Source organism: Phocoena sinus, chromosome 2 (genome assembly GCF_008692025.1).
Source record: "Phocoena sinus isolate mPhoSin1 chromosome 2, mPhoSin1.pri, whole genome shotgun sequence".
Classification (NCBI taxonomy): Eukaryota; Metazoa; Chordata; class Mammalia; order Artiodactyla; family Phocoenidae; genus Phocoena; species Phocoena sinus.
The window spans coordinates 76,237,612-76,256,401 of record NC_045764.1 but is presented as its reverse complement, the minus strand read 5'-3'; the positions used below and the strand labels follow the sequence as shown (position 1 = coordinate 76,256,401).

The 18,790-nt window shown below is 48.5% G+C and overlaps 1 protein-coding gene across 1 annotated transcript in view; it reads left to right on the top strand.

Annotated features, from left to right (window-relative positions):
* LIPC (lipase C, hepatic type) overlaps window positions 1–18,790 on the top strand; it is a 177,577-nt gene that overhangs the window by 144,012 nt on the left and 14,775 nt on the right. The window contains exons 4-8 of the mRNA XM_032624809.1: window positions 4,227–4,414; window positions 8,278–8,460; window positions 9,027–9,144; window positions 11,407–11,640; window positions 13,967–14,212. Of these exons, the coding sequence (XP_032480700.1) occupies window positions 4,227–4,414; window positions 8,278–8,460; window positions 9,027–9,144; window positions 11,407–11,640; window positions 13,967–14,212 (969 nt within the window). The remainder of the gene's footprint in view (window positions 1–4,226; window positions 4,415–8,277; window positions 8,461–9,026; window positions 9,145–11,406; window positions 11,641–13,966; window positions 14,213–18,790) is intronic.

Below are 18,790 nucleotides of genomic sequence, written 5' to 3'. Positions count from 1 at the left end.
GTGTGAGTCACAGTAGTGCATCCTTGAAGCTGTGGCTTACCTGAGGATGCTCCAGTATTCTGTGTGTTCTGTGAAGGAGTCAATCAAACTCTGCTCCCATGGAGGCTCAGACACTTGGGGACTACTCCTTCCACCCAAAATGTGACCTGCAGTAGCCCTTGCCTCCTTCAGTCATAGGACTGCTGCTGGATTACAACGAAGAGTCTTACAGAGACTCACCGTGACTTCAACGCTGTTTGGTGCTATGGGTGCTGCTTCCATCGAGGACTGCCTTGCACTCTCAGAGTCAACCACATAAAACCTGCTACCGTATACTTCATAGGAATAGTATTCAAGACAATGGCCCCTGCCTCATGCAATGGCCTCTTTTTACAATAACCCACAGGAAAACCATCTCAGGCCTCAGGACCAGAAAAGTATGAGCAGCTGGACAGCATGAGTTCTATAACTGCTCCTGTTTCCCTCTTTGGTTTGGCCAATAGGAAGCTCAAAACAAAATCTGTGGCCCATCTTCTGCAACCTTATATGATCACAGAGTGTGCAGTTTAGGTTGCTAATCTATTAACATTTCTGTCTTTGTTGTTTTGCCACCTTTATTTTCTCTTTGTCCCAATTTCTTCAACTGTGAATTTTCAAGAACCACTTAAAGTCAAAATTTTCCTTCCATGTCATGCCCACTTTTTTTTTTTTTTTTTTTGGTCGGGGGGCATACGCAGGCCTCTCCCGCTGCGGAGCACAGGCTCCGGACGCGCAGGCTCGGTGGCCATGGCTCACGGGCCCAGCCGCTCCGCAGCTTGTGGGATCCTCCCAGACGGGGGCACGAACCCGCGTCCCCTGCATCGGCAGGCGGACCCCCAACCACTGCGCCACCAGGGAAGCCCCCACGCCCACCTTTTGACTCTGTTTCTATCTCCTGGAGTTGCACAAAAGAATCCTAGGCCCTCTTCCCCACAGCAGCCCTTCAGTGCTCAGGTCCTCCACTAAATCTTATATTTTTAGGCACCAGAGCCCCACTTTCTTCAAAAATTTCTCCTAGATGTGAGCACTTAAAGAATCTTTCATCCTTCCAGACTCAACTGATGCCTCATCTTCTCTTGGCGTCTTCCCTAAAGCCCCTACTCAGGACGTCACTCCACAGCAGTATTCACAGCAACCTCATGTGATGGCTGATTTTCATGCTTTCTTTCCCACTGGACTGGGGACTCCTGATACACAGATGTCAGGCCCTATTTGCCTCCAACTGGTACCGATTCAGGGCTCAGGGCATAATATAATATGCATAATAAGTATTTGTTGAAGTAAATGAATGAATTAATATACATACAACCTCCTCACTCACACACATGCTAAAAGAAAGCCAAGCTCCTAGGAAGAAAAGGGAGAGCTCAGGTCCGTCCAGGTGTTTGTGAGCCTTTCCATCTGACAACTCTTTTTTCCCTAGGACTCTCCTGAACAGATCTGAGGCCCCGGGTACTGGGGCCAGAGCTGATTCTCCCAGCTAAATCCAGGGTAACTTGGGATAAATTTTCACAGAAAGCAAGAATTTCACAGATCAAAAATGCAGGATGCTGGATGCTCCAATCTGTACTTATTTTAACAACACACATTTATGTGGGTCTAATAATATGCCAGGCATTGTTCCGTGCTCTTTAAAAATATCATCTCATTTAATCCTTGTAATGACTTCACAAGATGGGTATTATATCTATCCCCATTTTATTTTCATGTAGCGTCTTTAGCATTCAAGTCAGCTATCCTGAAATGAAGGAAGATATAGCTATTCAGTCACTGAATAAAAGAAAATTAGTTACCTTGAGCTCCAATTCATATAGGGCTGTCAAATTGAATGACAGCCTTTGATCTGAGACCTGGACCCCACAGAATACCACCTCGCGCACTGATCACTTACTAAGCATCCTCAGCTCTGTCCTCCGTGAGTTCGCAGCCTGGTGGAGGAAACACCACGCATCCAAACAAATAAATTATCTTAGGATCAGGGGACTAATACGGTGCTGGCAGCAAGAGGAAGTAATTACCTCTGGCTAGAAGAGACAGCTTCCTGGAGGGGGTGATGTCTGAGTTCCATTTTAACAAATGGACCAGAGGGGAGCAGCAGAGAGGGAAGCGAGAGTGCAAAGATGCAGGGATGTGAAATGGCAATGGGGGGAACTAGTGGCAGTCTGGGGTAGCAGGAGAGCGTAGAGAGGGGATGATTTGAGGGATGAGGGATCATCATTCAGGTGATGGACTTGGCTGCAATACCAAGAAGCTTAAAGATACTAACAGGTATAACAGTCATTTCTGTTCTAGAAAGATTCTTTGAGCAGCAGTGTGAGTGAGGGTGGTGAGATTAAACAGAGAGAGACCAGTTAGGAAGCTGTGGCAATAAACCAAGCAAGAAACAGTGTGCACCTGAGCTAGGGCACTGGATTCTAGGGATATTTGGAAACCTGAAGCTTTGGACTGATTGGATGGCTGCTAAAACAGTATATGATGACACCCAGGTTTCTGACTTAGAGACCAGTGGGGCAGTGCATGCAATGAGCTGGGAAGCACAATCTGGGATTATGCTTTCAGGAATGAGGACAAGCTCAGATAGTCTCTAAGCTTGGGAAAGTCAAACTGGGCGACAGAAATTTTCTTCTTTATCTCAGAGAAGTTACTCAGATTCTCATTCTCATCTCCTTTTAATAAAATATGATGCATTTCATTCTGTCATCATAGTGAAAAATCATTGCCCTCTGCTGGGAATTAATAACCTTTCAAATTAATAACCTTTGGATAGGAAAATTGGTTTCATTAATACCTCCCCTTGCACTTTGTAGTTTCATCATCTCTCTGTCCTGCTGTCCCCTGAAACCAAAAGCCCAAGACTTATTGTCTGAGAAGCCTGAATGACTTTATGCTCAGAAAGAATGATCAGGGCTCTTAGTAATTGGGCTGAATTGAGTTCACTGATCACAAATGCTGGTATGGCCTTGTGTCTGCCCCTCAGCCGCAGGGGAGCCACCCTCGGCTGGAAGGGACTGTGAGAGCATCCTCCCCAGCTCTTGGTCTGATTCCTAATCTTAGCAGAAAAGATGTCACCCATCTTGGGATGCCACACCTGGGGAACATAGCACCTCCCTCAGGCTCCACCCAGCTTTATCTCTGACTGACATCGTGGTCTTGACAGCCATTGTGCTGCCTCAAGAGTTGGGTGACTGCCCATCCTCCACAAAGCGTCTCAGAGTCAGGGTGAGGCTCCCACAAAGAGAAGCTAGATAGCCTTTCAGGAAAACAACAGAAGGTGTAATCATAAAAGCAATCTTTTTCTCCCTACCCCACCCTCACACAGTCTATGAAAGATTCCAGGTGGATATTCATTTATCCTTTTCTGCTGAAAACTCTTTAGCAGCATGTTATCATCTAGAGCATAAAGTCCAGACTCCTCAGCATCCAGGGACCCCCGCCCCGCACTCTGGCTTCCCAGCCTTCGGCTTCCTTCCACCCACAAGGTCCCATGCCTCTGAGCCCTTACTCAGCTGTTCCCTCAGCTTGGAAAGCCCTACTCCTTCCACCCACTCACACATACACACAAGCCCTCATTCATCCCTCAGGGCCAGCATGAGCATCACTTTCCCTGAAAAGTCCTCCCTGAATGCCACTCGCCATCAAGCAGAATCCACCACTCCCTCTGTGACCCTCCCCGCCCCAGTCCTACCTGGTCAGTGCAAGACTACGTGTGAGAACAGGTTAAGCCACGGGAGAGAATGCATAGTGTCATCAAACTAAGATGCTCTATGTGCTGTCTCCCCAGCATAGGGATGTAGGGAATTGGAGTCAGAGAGACAGGGTCCAAATCCTACCACTTATTGGCATAATGATTTTGGGCGAAATACTTATCCTCTCTGAACCTCAGTCCCAATCGCCTCTCCCATATTCCCAGTGTCCTGGAGTTACTCCAGTGTCTGACTGGCTGATCCTGTAGTCACCGGGATGGCAGGATGGAGGATCTGGTCCTCTCCACCTCTGTGTGGGGTCCTCCTAGGTCACCCTCCATCATCTCCCATTCTGCTGGAAATAAAATGCTCTTTGGGCTTCCCCAAAGCCACAGCCCATGCCTACCTCCAGCACCTTGCAGTAACCCCGCTGCCTAGTGCTCTTAGAAACTTTTGGGTTGTCCCAGAGCTGGCAGAGGTGGAACAGGTGCCAGGTTAAACACTGTCTCCAATTTTATCTTCCAGAGTCATTTGGAAGGAGATCTCGAGCTGCTGAAACAAAGGAAACATCGCAGGAGACAAGAACCAGATTTCTGCTCTTTAAAGAAGAAACCAATCAGGGCTGTCAGATTCGGCTCAATCACTCAGACACGTTACAGCAGTGCGGCTTCAACTCCTCGCTGCCTCTGGTGATGATAGTCCACGGGTGGTTGGTAGGAAATGCTGACATGCCTTTTTTCTCTCTACTTTTACATTTTCTCTTGTTTCCCTCCCTAGTGTGTTCAATTGTAATAAAAAGATAGGGAGCTGGTGATAACGACCTCATGCATAATACTTTTAAAGTACATTCTAATTTTCCAAGTGCTTCCCCACACATTATCTTATTGATTATCTCAGTTTCATGAGTAAGCAGGGCAGAGAAAGTATAATTATCTCCACATTTCAGATAATAAAATGTGGCTCAAAAAGGTTACACAGCACATAAGGGCCCATAAGAGATTGCAGTTCATGAAGGTGAACCTGCATGTTTCCCAGGAGGAGGTAGGAAGCCAGAAGACATAGTCTCCCAATAAAATATTATATTTCTAAGGGTTAAATTCAGCTGCAAATAGCAGAAATCCAAATTGGCAGTAGTTTAAATAAAACAGAAGTTTTTTTCCATTTCATACAAGAGTCTAGTATATGTAATCCAAAACTGAATAAACAGCTTTGGTCACTGAAGTCCTCAAGGACCCAGCTCATTCCCTACTCACTATTCTGCTATCCTTAGAGTATGGTCCAAGATGGCAGCTAGAGCACTAGCTATCACATCTGCATCCCAGGTAGCACAAGATAGTAAAATGTAAACACAAAAAAGCAGGGTTTTTAAAAAACAACTATATTGAGGTATAATTCGCATTATACCATAAAATTCATCCATTTAAAGTGTACAATTCAATGCCTTTTGGTGTATAAATGTGTTTTCTTAGGTTAGCTTCCCAGAAGCATCTGTGAAATGCTTCCAGTTACATCCATTTGCCCATACCTAGAGGGAAAGGTGGTTAAGATATGTAGCCTCTTGGGCTTCCCTGGTGGCGCAGTGGTTGGGAGTCCGCCTGCCGATGCAGGGGACACGGGTTCGTGACCTGGTCCGCGAAGATCCCACGTGCTGCGGAGCAGCTGGGCCCGTGGGCCATGGCCGCTGGGCCTGCGCGTCCGGAGCCTGTGCTCCGCAATGGGAGAGGCCACAACAGTGCGCGGCCCGCGTACCCCAAAAAAAAAAAAAAAAAAAAAAAAAAAAAGATATGTAGCCTCTTAGAGAAAGTGTAGCTTTTTAGTGATGCTAAATGCTATTACTGTGGAAGAAGGGGGAAAAGAATATTGTGGGCAGTGATTGAAGTCAAACAAAAGTTTCCAAGAAGAAATTCTGCCTTACTGGTTTCTAGGCCACCCACGATTTGAAGCTTGGTTCACACTGTGAAACCTCCAGAGATCTGGGGTCTATTTCATGACTTGAAACCCTTTCCCTACCATCTAATTGAAAAATGCTCTGCAACCCCCGTCTATCCTAGCTTAGAGAGCAAAATGAGCCCATCGGCCCACCACCACTCTTTCAACATGTATTCACTCATACCCTCCACATGAACAAAACAGACCCCATGCCAGGCCTCACGGGGTAATGGGAACCACATGACGCCATGTGGGTGTAGCCACAAGGTGGGCTTGCCATCCCAGCAAAGCCCAGAGGCTCTGTAGCCTGCCAGCAGCTTCCTCCTAGGATTTAAAGGAGCCCCACCCTAGGGAAGGGCGGGGGGTGTTCCACCACAGCACAGGGTTGGCAGTGAAGGCGGTAGGGGCTTTCCTGCCCCTAGAGAAGAGACCTAACACAGATGAGGCCCTATAGGAGCTAAGCCATTTACATTAGACATCAGCTCGTTTAATCCTCCTGCCTCCCTACACGGCCACTTGAGTTAGTCTCATCTCTCAGATGAGGAAACTGCAGCTCAGAGAGGTCAAGCAGCTACCACAGTCACACAGCCCTCAGTAGACAGAACTCCAAAACTAGAACCCTCATGCTCCAAAGCCCACACTGTCAAAGACTCCATTACATCAAGCCTTTGTCAAGGATGGGTTTGGCAGGGTCGCCATCACACAGCAGGCCTCACACTGCAATCTCCTCACTGCAGCTCTCTCTAGCTAAGCTAGGAGCTCCATCCCTGTTTCTTTAAAAAAAAAGCATGGAATTGGAGACAGAGGGTAGAACCCTGAGATGAAACCTATCTTAAAGGAAACTAAAGATCAGACATGAAGGGAGTTCTCTGGCGGTCCAGTGGTTAGGATTTGGCGCTTTCACTGCGGTAGCCCGGGTTCAAGCCCTGGTCAGGGAACTAATATCCCACAAGCTGAACGGCACGGCCAAAAAAAAAGATCAGACATGGGAAGCTTTCCTATGGGAGCGGAGGGGGTAAGGATAGATTATTAGGGGGCCATTGTAAGGGAAGAACATTCCATCTCTTCAGCTGCTTTAGCCAAAGGGACCTTCCCTTACAAGAGAAAAAGAGAAAAGAAATTGGGAAGGAGGGAATGCATCCAGAGCAGGGCTTTGGGGAGGAGAGAGCTGTGGACTTGATACCTGACTTGAGGTAGGGACTTGAGCTGAGAGCCTTACAAACAGCAGGGCCGGCTCTCCCTGCCTCCACTGCCACTCTCCCTGCCTCCCCCTTACCTCTGCTTGTAGCTCCTTCCAAATGACTTCTCTCCTCCTGGCTCAGGCTGTGACTTCTGCCTAGAGTATCCCTTCCCTCATCTCCCGCCGCACAGGATCCATTATATATTAGGTGCTCCAAAAATATTTGTTAGCTGAAGTAATGGCTGACTTCATATCTTGTTTACAGACATGAAGATAGCAGGGTCCTCTTACCAGGATCCTTTTACTAGAATGAGTTCTTTGTTTTCAAAATCTTGCGCAGACTGGAATATATCTACTATTGCTGGTAATAATAATAATAATGACAACAGCAGCAACTGTAATAACTAACATTTACTGAGTCCTCACTGTGTTCCAGGTGCTAAATGCTTTACATCTATTAACTGATCTCATCTTCACAGCAATCCTGGAAGGAGGACACTATTATTATCCCCATTTTCCAGACAAGGAAACTGGGGCACTGAAAAGTTAAATAACTTGTCCAAGGCCACTCAGCTAGTAACTAGGAGAGTCTGGAGTTGAACCCAAGGTGTTACATCCACATAGAAGGTACTGGGTAGAAAGACATTTATTAAATGAATGCATCTTACCCCAGACTCACCAGCCAAACCATCAGTACTGCTGTCCAGCTTCACCTCTGTGTTCTCATCTTCAATTACGCCCGACTTTCCTGCTCTCCCCAGACAGGCCGCACTGCCCTTCTGTGGTTCTACACCTCTGCACATGCTCTCCCTCCGCCTGGAGTGCCCTAGATACCCTCACCCACCGCCGCCACACTCACCGGCCCACCTGGATTCTTCCGTGAGAACTCCTGTTTATCCTTCCAGACACAGCACAAACGTATTTGCTCTGTAAACCCTTCAGGAGTGCCCTGCAAATTGGCTCTCAAACAGGGAACATACACAGAACAGTTCTCCATAATGAATCAACCCAATTGTTACTGAGTTCCTACTATGCTCCAGCTCACAGTCCTACCCCCTCTAAGGCAAGCAGAACACAGTGGGTGTGACCCAGAGGTGCGGCAGCACAGGGAGGGCTGGGGGTAGCCCCCCGCAGGACATTTGGAAAGTCCAGAGACATTTTTGGTCTTCACAGCTTGGGGAGGGGGAGGAGAGGGGTGCTGCTGGCCTCTCTTGGATGGAGGCAAGGATGCGGCTAAACATCCTACCGTGCACAGGACAGCTCCCACAGCAAAGAAATATCTGGCCCCAAATGTCAATGGTGCTGAAGTTGAGAAGCCCCAGGTTAAGCCCTTTCTCCTGGAGAGAAGGAGCCAGCATGAGCCCAGAGTTGGAGAAGGAAAGAGGTGAGCAGGTAGAGAGAGGGAGCTAGCACAGCACTCCCGCCTCCCTCCCGGGGAAGCTGATGACCCTGTGGTTCCACCCTCAGATGGAAGCCTCGCTGGAAAACTGGATCTGGCAGATGGTGGCCGCGCTGAAGTCTCAGGTGGCCCGACCAGTCAACGTGGGGCTGGCAGAATGGGTCACCCTGGCCCACACCCACTACTCCATCGCTGTCCGCAACACCCGCCTCGTCGGCCAGGAGATCGCGGCCCTTCTCCAGTGGCTGGAGGTGAGACCTGCCCTGACCTCCCTTCTCTCCCGTCCTCTCCCTTCCTCTAAGACTGAGTGAATTAAGCTGGTCTCCTAGAGCAACCCAGACGGGAGAACTACTTCTGCTAAGCTCACAGGAATGAGAGACGGAGACCAGACCCCCAGCGGTCTCTCAAATGCCTCCCTTAAAGCCCTGTTTTATAGAATCATCTGCCCCCACTACTCCATCCACTGTTCCTTTTATGCTCACCTCTTTGGATGTGCTAAGGGATCTAAACACACCCTGTAAGCTATCAAACTCCCACACACATGAATGAGATCGCTCCTGCAAGGCATTAACATCCAGGTAAGGATGGGCAGACAGGAGGCAGCATCCCCAGGCAGGGTCCCAGGTAGCTGAGCCTGAAAGGAAACAGGACAGAGTCAGCAAGGTGAGAAACCAGTTGGAGTCCTGAGTAGGAGGTAAGCACCTTACTTGTGACCAGGCACAAAGAACAGAGAGAGCCTAGAACAGGCTGCACCCACAAAGGCTTTTATCCAGGCAGCTCTCTCCCCTCCTGAAACCGTCTCACCGCTGTCTTCCAGGAATCTGTTCACTTTTCTCCAAGCAATGTTCATCTAATTGGGTACAGCCTGGGTGCACACGTCTCAGGATTCGCTGGCAGTTACATGAGCAGAAAGCACAAGATTGGGAGAATTACAGGTAACCACACCTGATAACTAACAGCTATAATCTTCACAACTGCACGGGGGCGTGGAGCAAGGACCTGCTTTTCCAACGGTCTCATAAATTAACCCTCCCCCAGCTTCCTTCAGGCTGTATTAGAGTTCACAGGAGGACTTATAGCACTATTTATTTCAAACATGACCGCTGTCATAGACTGCCGTTCCAAGAGAATTTAGAGCAAATCACAGCCTCACTTCCTATTGCCTTTCCTCAAACAAAGGTCTCTCACAGTCCTGCCAAATAGGTCCTAAAAAGTAGATTTTGTGTACACTTTTGTAGCAAAAAAGAGTTTATTTTCAACCTATAGTTTTAAAAGCCCAACGTGAGTTAAAGAATGACAGCCCTAAATTTGCTGTAACAGCCATGTTTGTACCTCAGTGTTCACTTTTGTGAAATACGTGGGTCCTACTCTGGGGCCCATTTGGATTGAGGGAGGGATCTCTGCACCAAAAACCTCACCCCAAGCTCTGTGCCACCTTGGAAATGCCCCTAGATACCTAGGAAGAGCTGAAGACACACAAGAAGGCCTTTCCTATCAGGCTGCCCTGACACAAACCTCATCCCGCCCCTGCTGCCCCAGAGTCACAGTCAGGAGAACACGCCTCATCAGCCAAGTCCCTGAGGCCCACTGATTCCTACAGGGTAAAAGTCAGGAGGCCCAGACAAGGCCCTTCTCAGTGTAGTGTCCCCAGAGCTCTCCAGCTTCTCCTCCCACTGTTCCCTTCTTATAGTTCTAGGCTTCTGTGACACTAGATTTTTCTCCACTCTACATACGTGCCATGGCCTTTTGTGCTTCTGGGCCTTTGCAGTCACTTTTCTCTTTGCCTGGAAAACCAAGCCCTAGTCTCCCTACCAAACTCCTACTCATCCTTCAAGACCCATCAGGCTAAAACAATAATTCACAAGCGAGAACAATTCAAACAAAATGTAAGATGAATGACATTGCTGTGATCTTTTATTTCATCAAGAAAGAACATTTTTGGCAACTCCTATCTACTATTACCATTCCTTCATAAAAGAAGAGATTTATTTTAACACTGAAGAAAGATAGGGATAATGGCAGACATTTAAACGAAGCAAATTTGTCATGATGAGAACTCATTTTCTGTTTTTTTTTCATCTTGCTGGTGACGGGGAGGCCTGATCCATGGATCAGTATTTGGCGCCCTCCATGATTTAACACTCAATAGCCTGGGGGTGAGCAGACCTCCCACACAAGAACATTCCACAGAAGTCCAGTGAGGTCCTTCACAGACAAACCAGGCCTAGAAGGCTAAGTCAGAACTGCAGAGAGGCGGCACTGGGCCCAGGACCCTCTCCACGCCGGCTGGTGTCACGGGCCACATCAGGCATTATTAGCCAGGCCCACACATATCAGAAGCAACAGGACCGCTAATTACTCTGTTGTCATCTCATAGTCAGCCTGACGAAGAAAGGAATATAAATCACTTCCTTTATTTGTAACTACAGGTCAGGGCTAGAGAGCAGGGACTGTCATGGTGCCCTGTCAATTCCTTCACCCCCAACAGTGATGGAAGCCAGGACTGATACGGGACAACAAAGGGTCCTCCAGAGAAGGTAAAGGAAGAAAGAGAAAAAAACCTTGAGTGCATAAATACTTCCCAGCTACCATCAGCCAGGAGCTTCCATTTGTCTCATGCAAACATATCTGTCACTTAAGGACCAGAGCTGTGAGCAGTCCTATTTGCTCACAACATTTTTCCCAGAGAACTGTAATGTCCCAAGGCGGTTCTGAACATTCCAATGAAATGACATTAGTGTAGGGGAAAAGCTAGCTTGTTTAGGGAAATTATTGACAACATGCAGGCAAATAAATTCTTTCTTTGATGGATAGGTTAGAACTACTTACAATAAGCACAGTGGGTTTTTTTTATATGCAAACAGATGCTCTTGAAAGTAGCTTGAGAGGTACTTAAAATTGATTGGCTTAAATAAATCAAGCATTCCCTTATAACCTTATTTCTACCACTGGATAGTTCCTGCAAACCTCTTCTCCCCATAAATAATAACCAGCCCGTGTCCGATTTTTAGTGCCATGAATTACTACAGTTTTACTGCGAAAAAGTTATGGCAAGATTTTCGAGAGAAAGATTATGCCCTAGGATTTTCTTCTTCCTGCTAGCTCATGAATGTGTAATAACATGAAAAAGGTAAAAAGAGCATTTCTTCTCCTCTCCTGTTGCTCTCACCTAACCCTTCCCCTTGCTTTCCTGTTAGGGCTGGATGCTGCGGGCCTTTTGTTTAAAAGAGCTTCCCCCAGTGACCGGCTTTCACCAGATGATGCCAGTTTCGTGGACGCCATTCACACCTTTACCCAGGAACACATGGGCCTGAGTGTGGGCATCAAACAGCCCATAGCCCACTATGACTTCTACCCCAATGGGGGCTCCTACCAGCCTGGATGCCACTTCCTAGAGCTCTACAAACATATTGCCAAGCACGGCTTAAACGGTGAGAAAGAAGACACTAGCCTACGCTGGTTTACATTCCCCACAACTGATGGGGCCTCTGGATCCAGTGGTGTCTAATCTGCAAGATTCTGAGAAGAGTTTGGCAAGGGTGGGGCCCAGGGTGAATGGTCACCAAGTCCACCCAGAGAGAGGGCTTGTGGGAGTAGGTAAGGGCTGCCGCTCCCCGCAAGCCCTTCCTCTTAACAGGCAGTGGTCCCTGGAGCTCAGGCGCTGAGGATGAGCTGAGGGGCACCACTGGGAGTCCCCGCTTCTTACCTCCACTCAGGGTACCCGGCGAAGTCTCTCCCGGGGTATTAGCCTTTCTGAAAGTTGAGCCCTGATGCCTGTGGTTCTTCCTCTTTCTCCGGAAGCTTCCTCACTCAGGGGGCTTCCTCTATTCTGGGCCCTATGATGATCCACTTAATAGATCATGGTTTCTTCATCCTTGGTCTCACAAGAGTGGGAATAACTCTTCCAACCCCCGTGAGGTTTAATCAGCTGACCCTACAGGACATTCATTATGGAGATTCTTCCAATTAGATGTTCAGCTCTAAATAGGTCCTTGTGACTTCCTTTGTCTCAGGGCAGAAACTGAATATGGCATTATCTGGGTTGCGATCCCCCTTCTCTCTCAAACCCTAAAACCAAAACATTAACACGCGCATGGGTAACAGTCCCCGGATTAAAGAACAAAGATGTGAGCAAAAACCATACGTTTCCTAGGCATTCCAAGGTTCTCATTATTGTAAAATAATATCCTGATTAAGACATGCCAACTCACTCTAAGCCAACTGGAGACCCCCCGACCCCCACATACCACCATCGTGCCCCAATCATCTGAAACTGAGCTGAGCACACACTATCTCGTGATTACATCACCACCTTCACGTCTCCTGTATCAGAATGACCTTCACACTGGATACTATCTCATTTTGGCTGGACTCCCAGCTTTCCACCCGCCCACACCTGAGAGAACCTTCTCGGAACTTCCCCTTATCATTCCTTACACCATCTCTCTCCAGTCATCGCCCTCTAGTCACCAGCAGTTCCTGGTGACCATCCAGCCCTCTTCCCAGATTTACACCCTCCCTAAGCTCCACACCAACCCCTAGGATGGTGTTTATTAGCTAACTGCCTGGTAAATGCATCTCTGACCAATTACTGCCATTTTCTTTTTTGTGCTACACTTCAGAATGATGGAACCAAGGATATTCATTTACCTCGCCCACCCTTGGTATGTTTTTTCTCAGTTTTCTTCACCCTTTTGTTTGCAAGTGATCCCATTCTGGGGTGAACATGTTAACTTGGTCAGTTGGTAACTGCTTTACCATCCTCACCACCTCCTGGCTAGGTGAGCTTGAGTGAGTGAGTGAATGTCTTTGAAACTCAGTTTTCTCACTCGTAACAGCTGCCTCAAGGAGCTGTACTGAAGATCTGGGGAGGCACTCAGTGTAGTACCTGCCGAATAGTGGGTGCTCAACAAATATAGCCCCTAGTGACCAAGAACTGAGATGACTAATCCTGGGCAAACAGCTTTTGGCAAAGTTACCTGTGCTCCACCTTCACATGAGGTTCTTAGCACATCTCGTGGTGGTTCCTCAACATTCCTAGAGAAAACTTTACTAAAGATTGTTAAGACTTGGAGACCCCAAAACAACCCCCCCCCCAAAAAAAAAAGGTCAAAATCCTTGGTATATAAACCTCCTAAACTTGTTTTGGGTTAGGCCCGTTCAGACCTGGTCACTGGGATATGTCCTTCTTGAAGCCAATCCCCATGTTGGTTGTACAGGCCAGTTATCTTAGGGCATGCAGTGGCTGCTTTGAGACAGAAGGCAGACATGGTGGGGGAGGCCTCAGCTCTCACCAGACCATGAGCCAAGTCCCAAGATTGCCTGGGCACTGGTTTACCCAGCTTTATTAAGAGGCATTCCGCACAAGCCTGTTCTGCTAACTCACCCTTAAAGCATCAGCAGTTGTGCATTTTCAACCATTTGAGATTAAAATATTTCCAAAATGAATTACGCTACCCCACTTGCTTAAATAATTCAAGATTTTCTTAGTGACTTGGGGCTCCTATTAAAACACCTACCGTAACATACAGGGTACCCTCAGCAGCCCCCTGGAGCCTGAGATTATGCCTCCACGCTAAGTGACTGCAGGGGGTCTACCCCTTGTGTAGTGTTCCGTCAGTTATCACATCCACTGTAGTCAGCGGGTTGACCTGAGCACTTTCCTCCTCCTTCCTAATGCGCCGGTACTCTGCACTGAGAAACAAGGTGATCCTTCAGACAAAGGGATGATAATGTGCTTCTTGCCCTGTTTTCCAGCCATCACCCAGACCATCAAATGTGCCCACGAGCGGTCGGTGCACCTCTTCATCGACTCCTTGCTGCACGCTGACATGCAGAGCACGGCCTACCCGTGCAGGGACATGGACAGCTTCAGCCAGGGCCTGTGCCTGAGCTGCAAAAAGGGCCGCTGCAACACGCTGGGCTACTATGCCCGCCAGGAGCCGCAAAGCAAGAAGAGCAAGAGCCTCTTCCTGGTGACTCGAGCCCAATCCCCGTTCAAAGGTGAGTGCATCACTAACAAACGTCAGGTAGATAGCTAGTGGGAAGCAGCCGCAAGGCACAGGGATATCGGCTCATTGCTTTGTGACCGCCTGGAGGGGTGGGATAGGGAGGGTGGGAGGGAGGGAGACGCAAGAGGGAAGACATATGGGAACATATGTATATGTATAACTGATTCACTTTGTTATAAAGCAGAAACTAACACACCATTGTAAAGCAATTGTACCCCAATAAAGATGTTTAAAAAAATTTAAAAAAAAAAAAAAAAAGGTGAGTGCAGGAGAGCCTTCAGAAGGGCAGGATGAAGACACTTGTCTGAAGGTTCAGAAGTTCCCTGAAGTGTTTTGCTGGAACTACTTCAGGCTCTGTTATTTTAGTGGTTTTGACCCTGCACAGATTCCAGACCGTGATGATGACACAGCCTCTCTCTTTACCCAAGAATGTGGCTTCCTCACTGCCAAGTGCTGGAGGAGAAAGCTTGATACTTTCTGGAACAAAATCCTTGGGTTGGCTGTACTTCATCCAATATCACGGTCCCCTAGAATATTAGATCCAGAAGGCCTTGAGCAATTACCTTGACCACCCAGGTCTCATTGTACAGGGCCCTGGAGACTTCTCCAAACTCAGACTGGAACCCAGTGCTTTCATCTCTGCTTATGGCTTCCAGGAAAAACCTGGGCTCCACACTACATGTATGCTTTCTCATTTCCCCTGACGTTCGAGTCAGCTCGTCTTACAAGAGATCATTGTCCTATTGAGGCCCTCCCTAGAAGTTCCGCTTCTCAACCTCAGGGGAGAAATTGAGCCCCTTCTTCTTGCTGGGTTGAACAGGAGGTCAGAGAAAGGGCTGTGGCCATGATTTGGGCTGAAGCCAGCAGAGAAATACTCCACTAAAGCCTCAATCCTCCTGGAGGGAACAAGCCAACATCTGTTGCCTTTAACATTTCTGCCTAATCCTTAAAACAGCTCTGGAATGATTTAGCATCTTACTGTTCACAGCACATGCTCACGTCACTGGGCGGAGCCTGGTGCTGTTTGCTTGTTACCGTGCAGATGTTTGTATGCAGAAGGTGAACACGCTGTCAGGAGCACTTTGCATTTGCACCGCGTTTTACACAAAAACATTACATGTATCCATCAACTCCTCATGGTGCCCACAACAGCCAAGCGAGATTGGCAGGGTTAGCCTGGAAGGAGGCCTGGAACCCAGGTCCCTCTGACTCCCAGGCTGAACACTCCCAGGTGTTCCGTTCATTACCACACTCCCAAGTTCAAGCTCCCAGGCGACTTATTTTTTAGGCACAGGATTCTTCTGTTTATCTGAACTTTTGCTCTCCAGCCAGATTTCCCTTCCCTGAGTCCCAGGAATGACAGAAATCAGATGCAGCTTCTGAGAGCACTTGGAGTGAGGGCAGGATCTTTCTTCCCTGAGGGGCAGAGGGTCCCCTCAGCTGTCTGTCCTTGAGGGGTGGCGGCGGAACCCATGGCACCCAGAGCAGGTGAGGGGATTTGGAAGGCCTCCTGCTTCAGGGAGCTCCCGCGCCGCAGGCTGCCAATTAGACACTCATTTGGGTTAACCAGCTCCTCTTTTAAGTGGCAAAGCTGCCTGGAGTGATTAAGCCTCTCAGATAATCACATTTTACCAGATCTACTTTAATCCTGGAATGTTAGCGTTTCAAAAAACTGTTCAACTCCACCATTTCACAGATGGGAAAACAGAGGCCCAGATGCAGGAGAATCATTTGCCCAGGGACACAAGAGGAATTCTTGGGGGCAGAGCCAGCATTTAGACCCAGGCCTCCAAACAACTAGTCTAGTGATTTTTACCTTGGTAACCTGCCCATGGTCTGTCTATGGGGGTGAGGGAAGGAGGAGAGGTGGGGGAGGATCTTGCTTTCTCCTTGCGGTCAGCTGGAGAGAAAGAGCGTCATTTTTCACCTTCCAGGGCAGGGCTGTGCATCTGAAGTGAGGGACTGGGTCCTGCCCGAGGTCATCTCCTGGGGGGCGTGGAGATGGGGGGAGGGAGGCGAGAGCGTCAAGAGAAGGAAGAGGGAAGAGCAGTAGGCACAAGCCAGGCTGAGTTCTTCCCTTTGCCCAGGACCCCAGATGCCCAGTCACCACACGGTACTGGTGTGAACTCACAGGGACCCCTCTCCCGTGAAGGAGGATCAAGGAATCGCATTAGGGCAACACTATATCACCAGCAGCTGCCAAAGCCACTGTGCCAGGCCATCATTTATTCTTCAAGCATAAATAGAGCCAGGGGGGTTTCCCTGGTGGCGCAGTGGTTGAGAGTCCGCCTGCCAATGCAGGGGACACGGGTTCCTGCCCCGGTCTGGGAGGATCCCGCGTGCCGCGGAGCGGCTGGGCCCGTGAGCCATGGCCACCGAGCCTGCGCGTCCGGAGCCTGTGCTCCGCAACGGGAGAGGCCGCAACAGTGAGAGGCCCGCATACCGCAAAATAAATAAATAAATAAATAGAGCCAGGGTGGGCAGAGGCCCTCCCTCAGGGGGCTCAGGGGAGACCAACCCCCTCCCACATGCTAAATGCTAAATGCTGTCCCAGGAAGACAGATGATGAGTCCCTTGGAGACAATGTTGCAGGAAGGGGGATCCCTTCCAGGGCCCGAGAGTGGGCTCTTGCCTAACCCTCGGAAATGAATTGTCCGAGGAGACACACGTGCTGACAAAGCAAGAGACTTTATTGGGAAGGGGCGCCCAGGCGGAGAGCAGCAGGGTAAGGGAACCCAGGAGAACTGCTCTGCCACGGGGCTCGCAGCCTTGGGTTTGTATGGTGATGGGGTTAGTTTCCGGGTTGTCTCTGGCCAGTCATTCTGACTCAGGGTCTTTCCTGGTGGTGCACGCATTGCTCAGCCAAGATGGATTCCAGCGAGAAGGATTCTGGGAGGTTGGTAGGACACATGGACTGGTGTCTCCTCTCTCCTTTTGACCTTTCCTAAATTCTTTCAGTTGGTGGTGGCTTGTTAGCTCCACGTTCCTTACGAGGACCTCATGTTGTAAGATAACTCATGCAAATGGTTACTCTAGGGTCTGGCCAGGGTGGGCAGTTTTGGTCAGTAGTTCCCCTAACAACAACACTTGGGTCTCTTTATCACCAGCATCTCCTCTTGCTCCAGGGATATCCAATGAAGATAAGATCTCTGGGGCCAGTGATATGGAGGTGGGACTATGAGACAAGACTGCCTGAAACTGGTCCGAACCCAAACCTCCAGCCCCAGAGAGATTCCAGTGATGAGCTGTAGCCTGCACTGTACCCTCCTCTTCTCTGGGCCCTCCAAATTCTCCCCAGATCCACCTGAGCCCTTCCAGTGAGCAAAGTCCTAATGTGCTCAGCCTAATTTGACTCACTGGTGAAGAGTCACATCCCTGCGGTCACATCAAGCTACCCTGGGTACAGCTGGAAATTATGCCCAGACGAGACTCCCACCTATGTGAAAGCGGCTGCTCATGGGATGCTGCGGTCTGTACAATGCTACATCGACCTACATGGTCACTGCTAACCTTATGTGGCTATTTAAATTACTTAAAATAAAATCACAAATTTGAATCCTCAGTCATACTAGCCACATTTCAAACGCTCAAATATGTGGCTGCCATATCAGAGAGTTCAGAAATAGACCATTTCCTTCCAGAAAGTTCTATTGACGGTGCTGGCATCAAGTCTTTAATCTAGGCCACCATAACTGCACCCTTCTTCACCCATCATGGCCACGATCGTCTGTGACTTGGGCCCCCAGAGTCTATTTCAGTGGCCAACTGCAGCATCTGATGAATACTTATAGATTCATAAAGGAACAGGCTTGCCCAACCCTGGTTACAGAGAACCCGCAATCCATATTTTTCAAGGACATCTAATTGTACTATGTATTTTAGTGCAGGGCCTGGCTGGGCAAGATAAACATCCCCTCCCGATTGTAGTTGCACAAAGGATGACTAACTTGGCCCTCATTCCTCTGGCTCCCAAGATATTTTGACAAAACCATCAAAGGATCTGTTTTCTACAACCGTACGCCAGAACTCGGGTAAACGCTGAAGAGGACAGCAGTAGCAGAAGAGAATTGGGAAACAGTCGCTGAGTGAAATGAGGCAGTTTATCACCTACTTCCATTCTCTCTCTCAGGAAGAACTTTTGCTAGTTTGGGAGACCTTTTTCTTTAAGAGAAGGGGGTGGGAAACAAACCTATATGAAGTCCTGCTTAGCAAGCATCTTATCTAATTTAATCCTCATAGCAGTTAGAGGAGGTAACTGTGTGGAAGAGAAGGAAGCAGCGCTCAGGGGGGCTTACTCTGTCCAGACACCACCTTGGATGTGTTGCAACAATTATCTCATGTATCATTTAATCCTCACAACAACCTACAGACAGAGAGAGAGAGAAAGATGGAAGGGGCGGGGGGTGGATTGATTATGCCTAATTTTCCAAATAAATTGAGATGCAGAGAGGCTAAATCACCTTCCCAAAGTCACACAGTTAGTGAGGAGCAAACGTAGTGTTTGACCCCAGGTCTCCCCGATTCCATGGCCTCCTAAGTGTAGGACCGAGGCCAGTTCACTGGCAGCTCC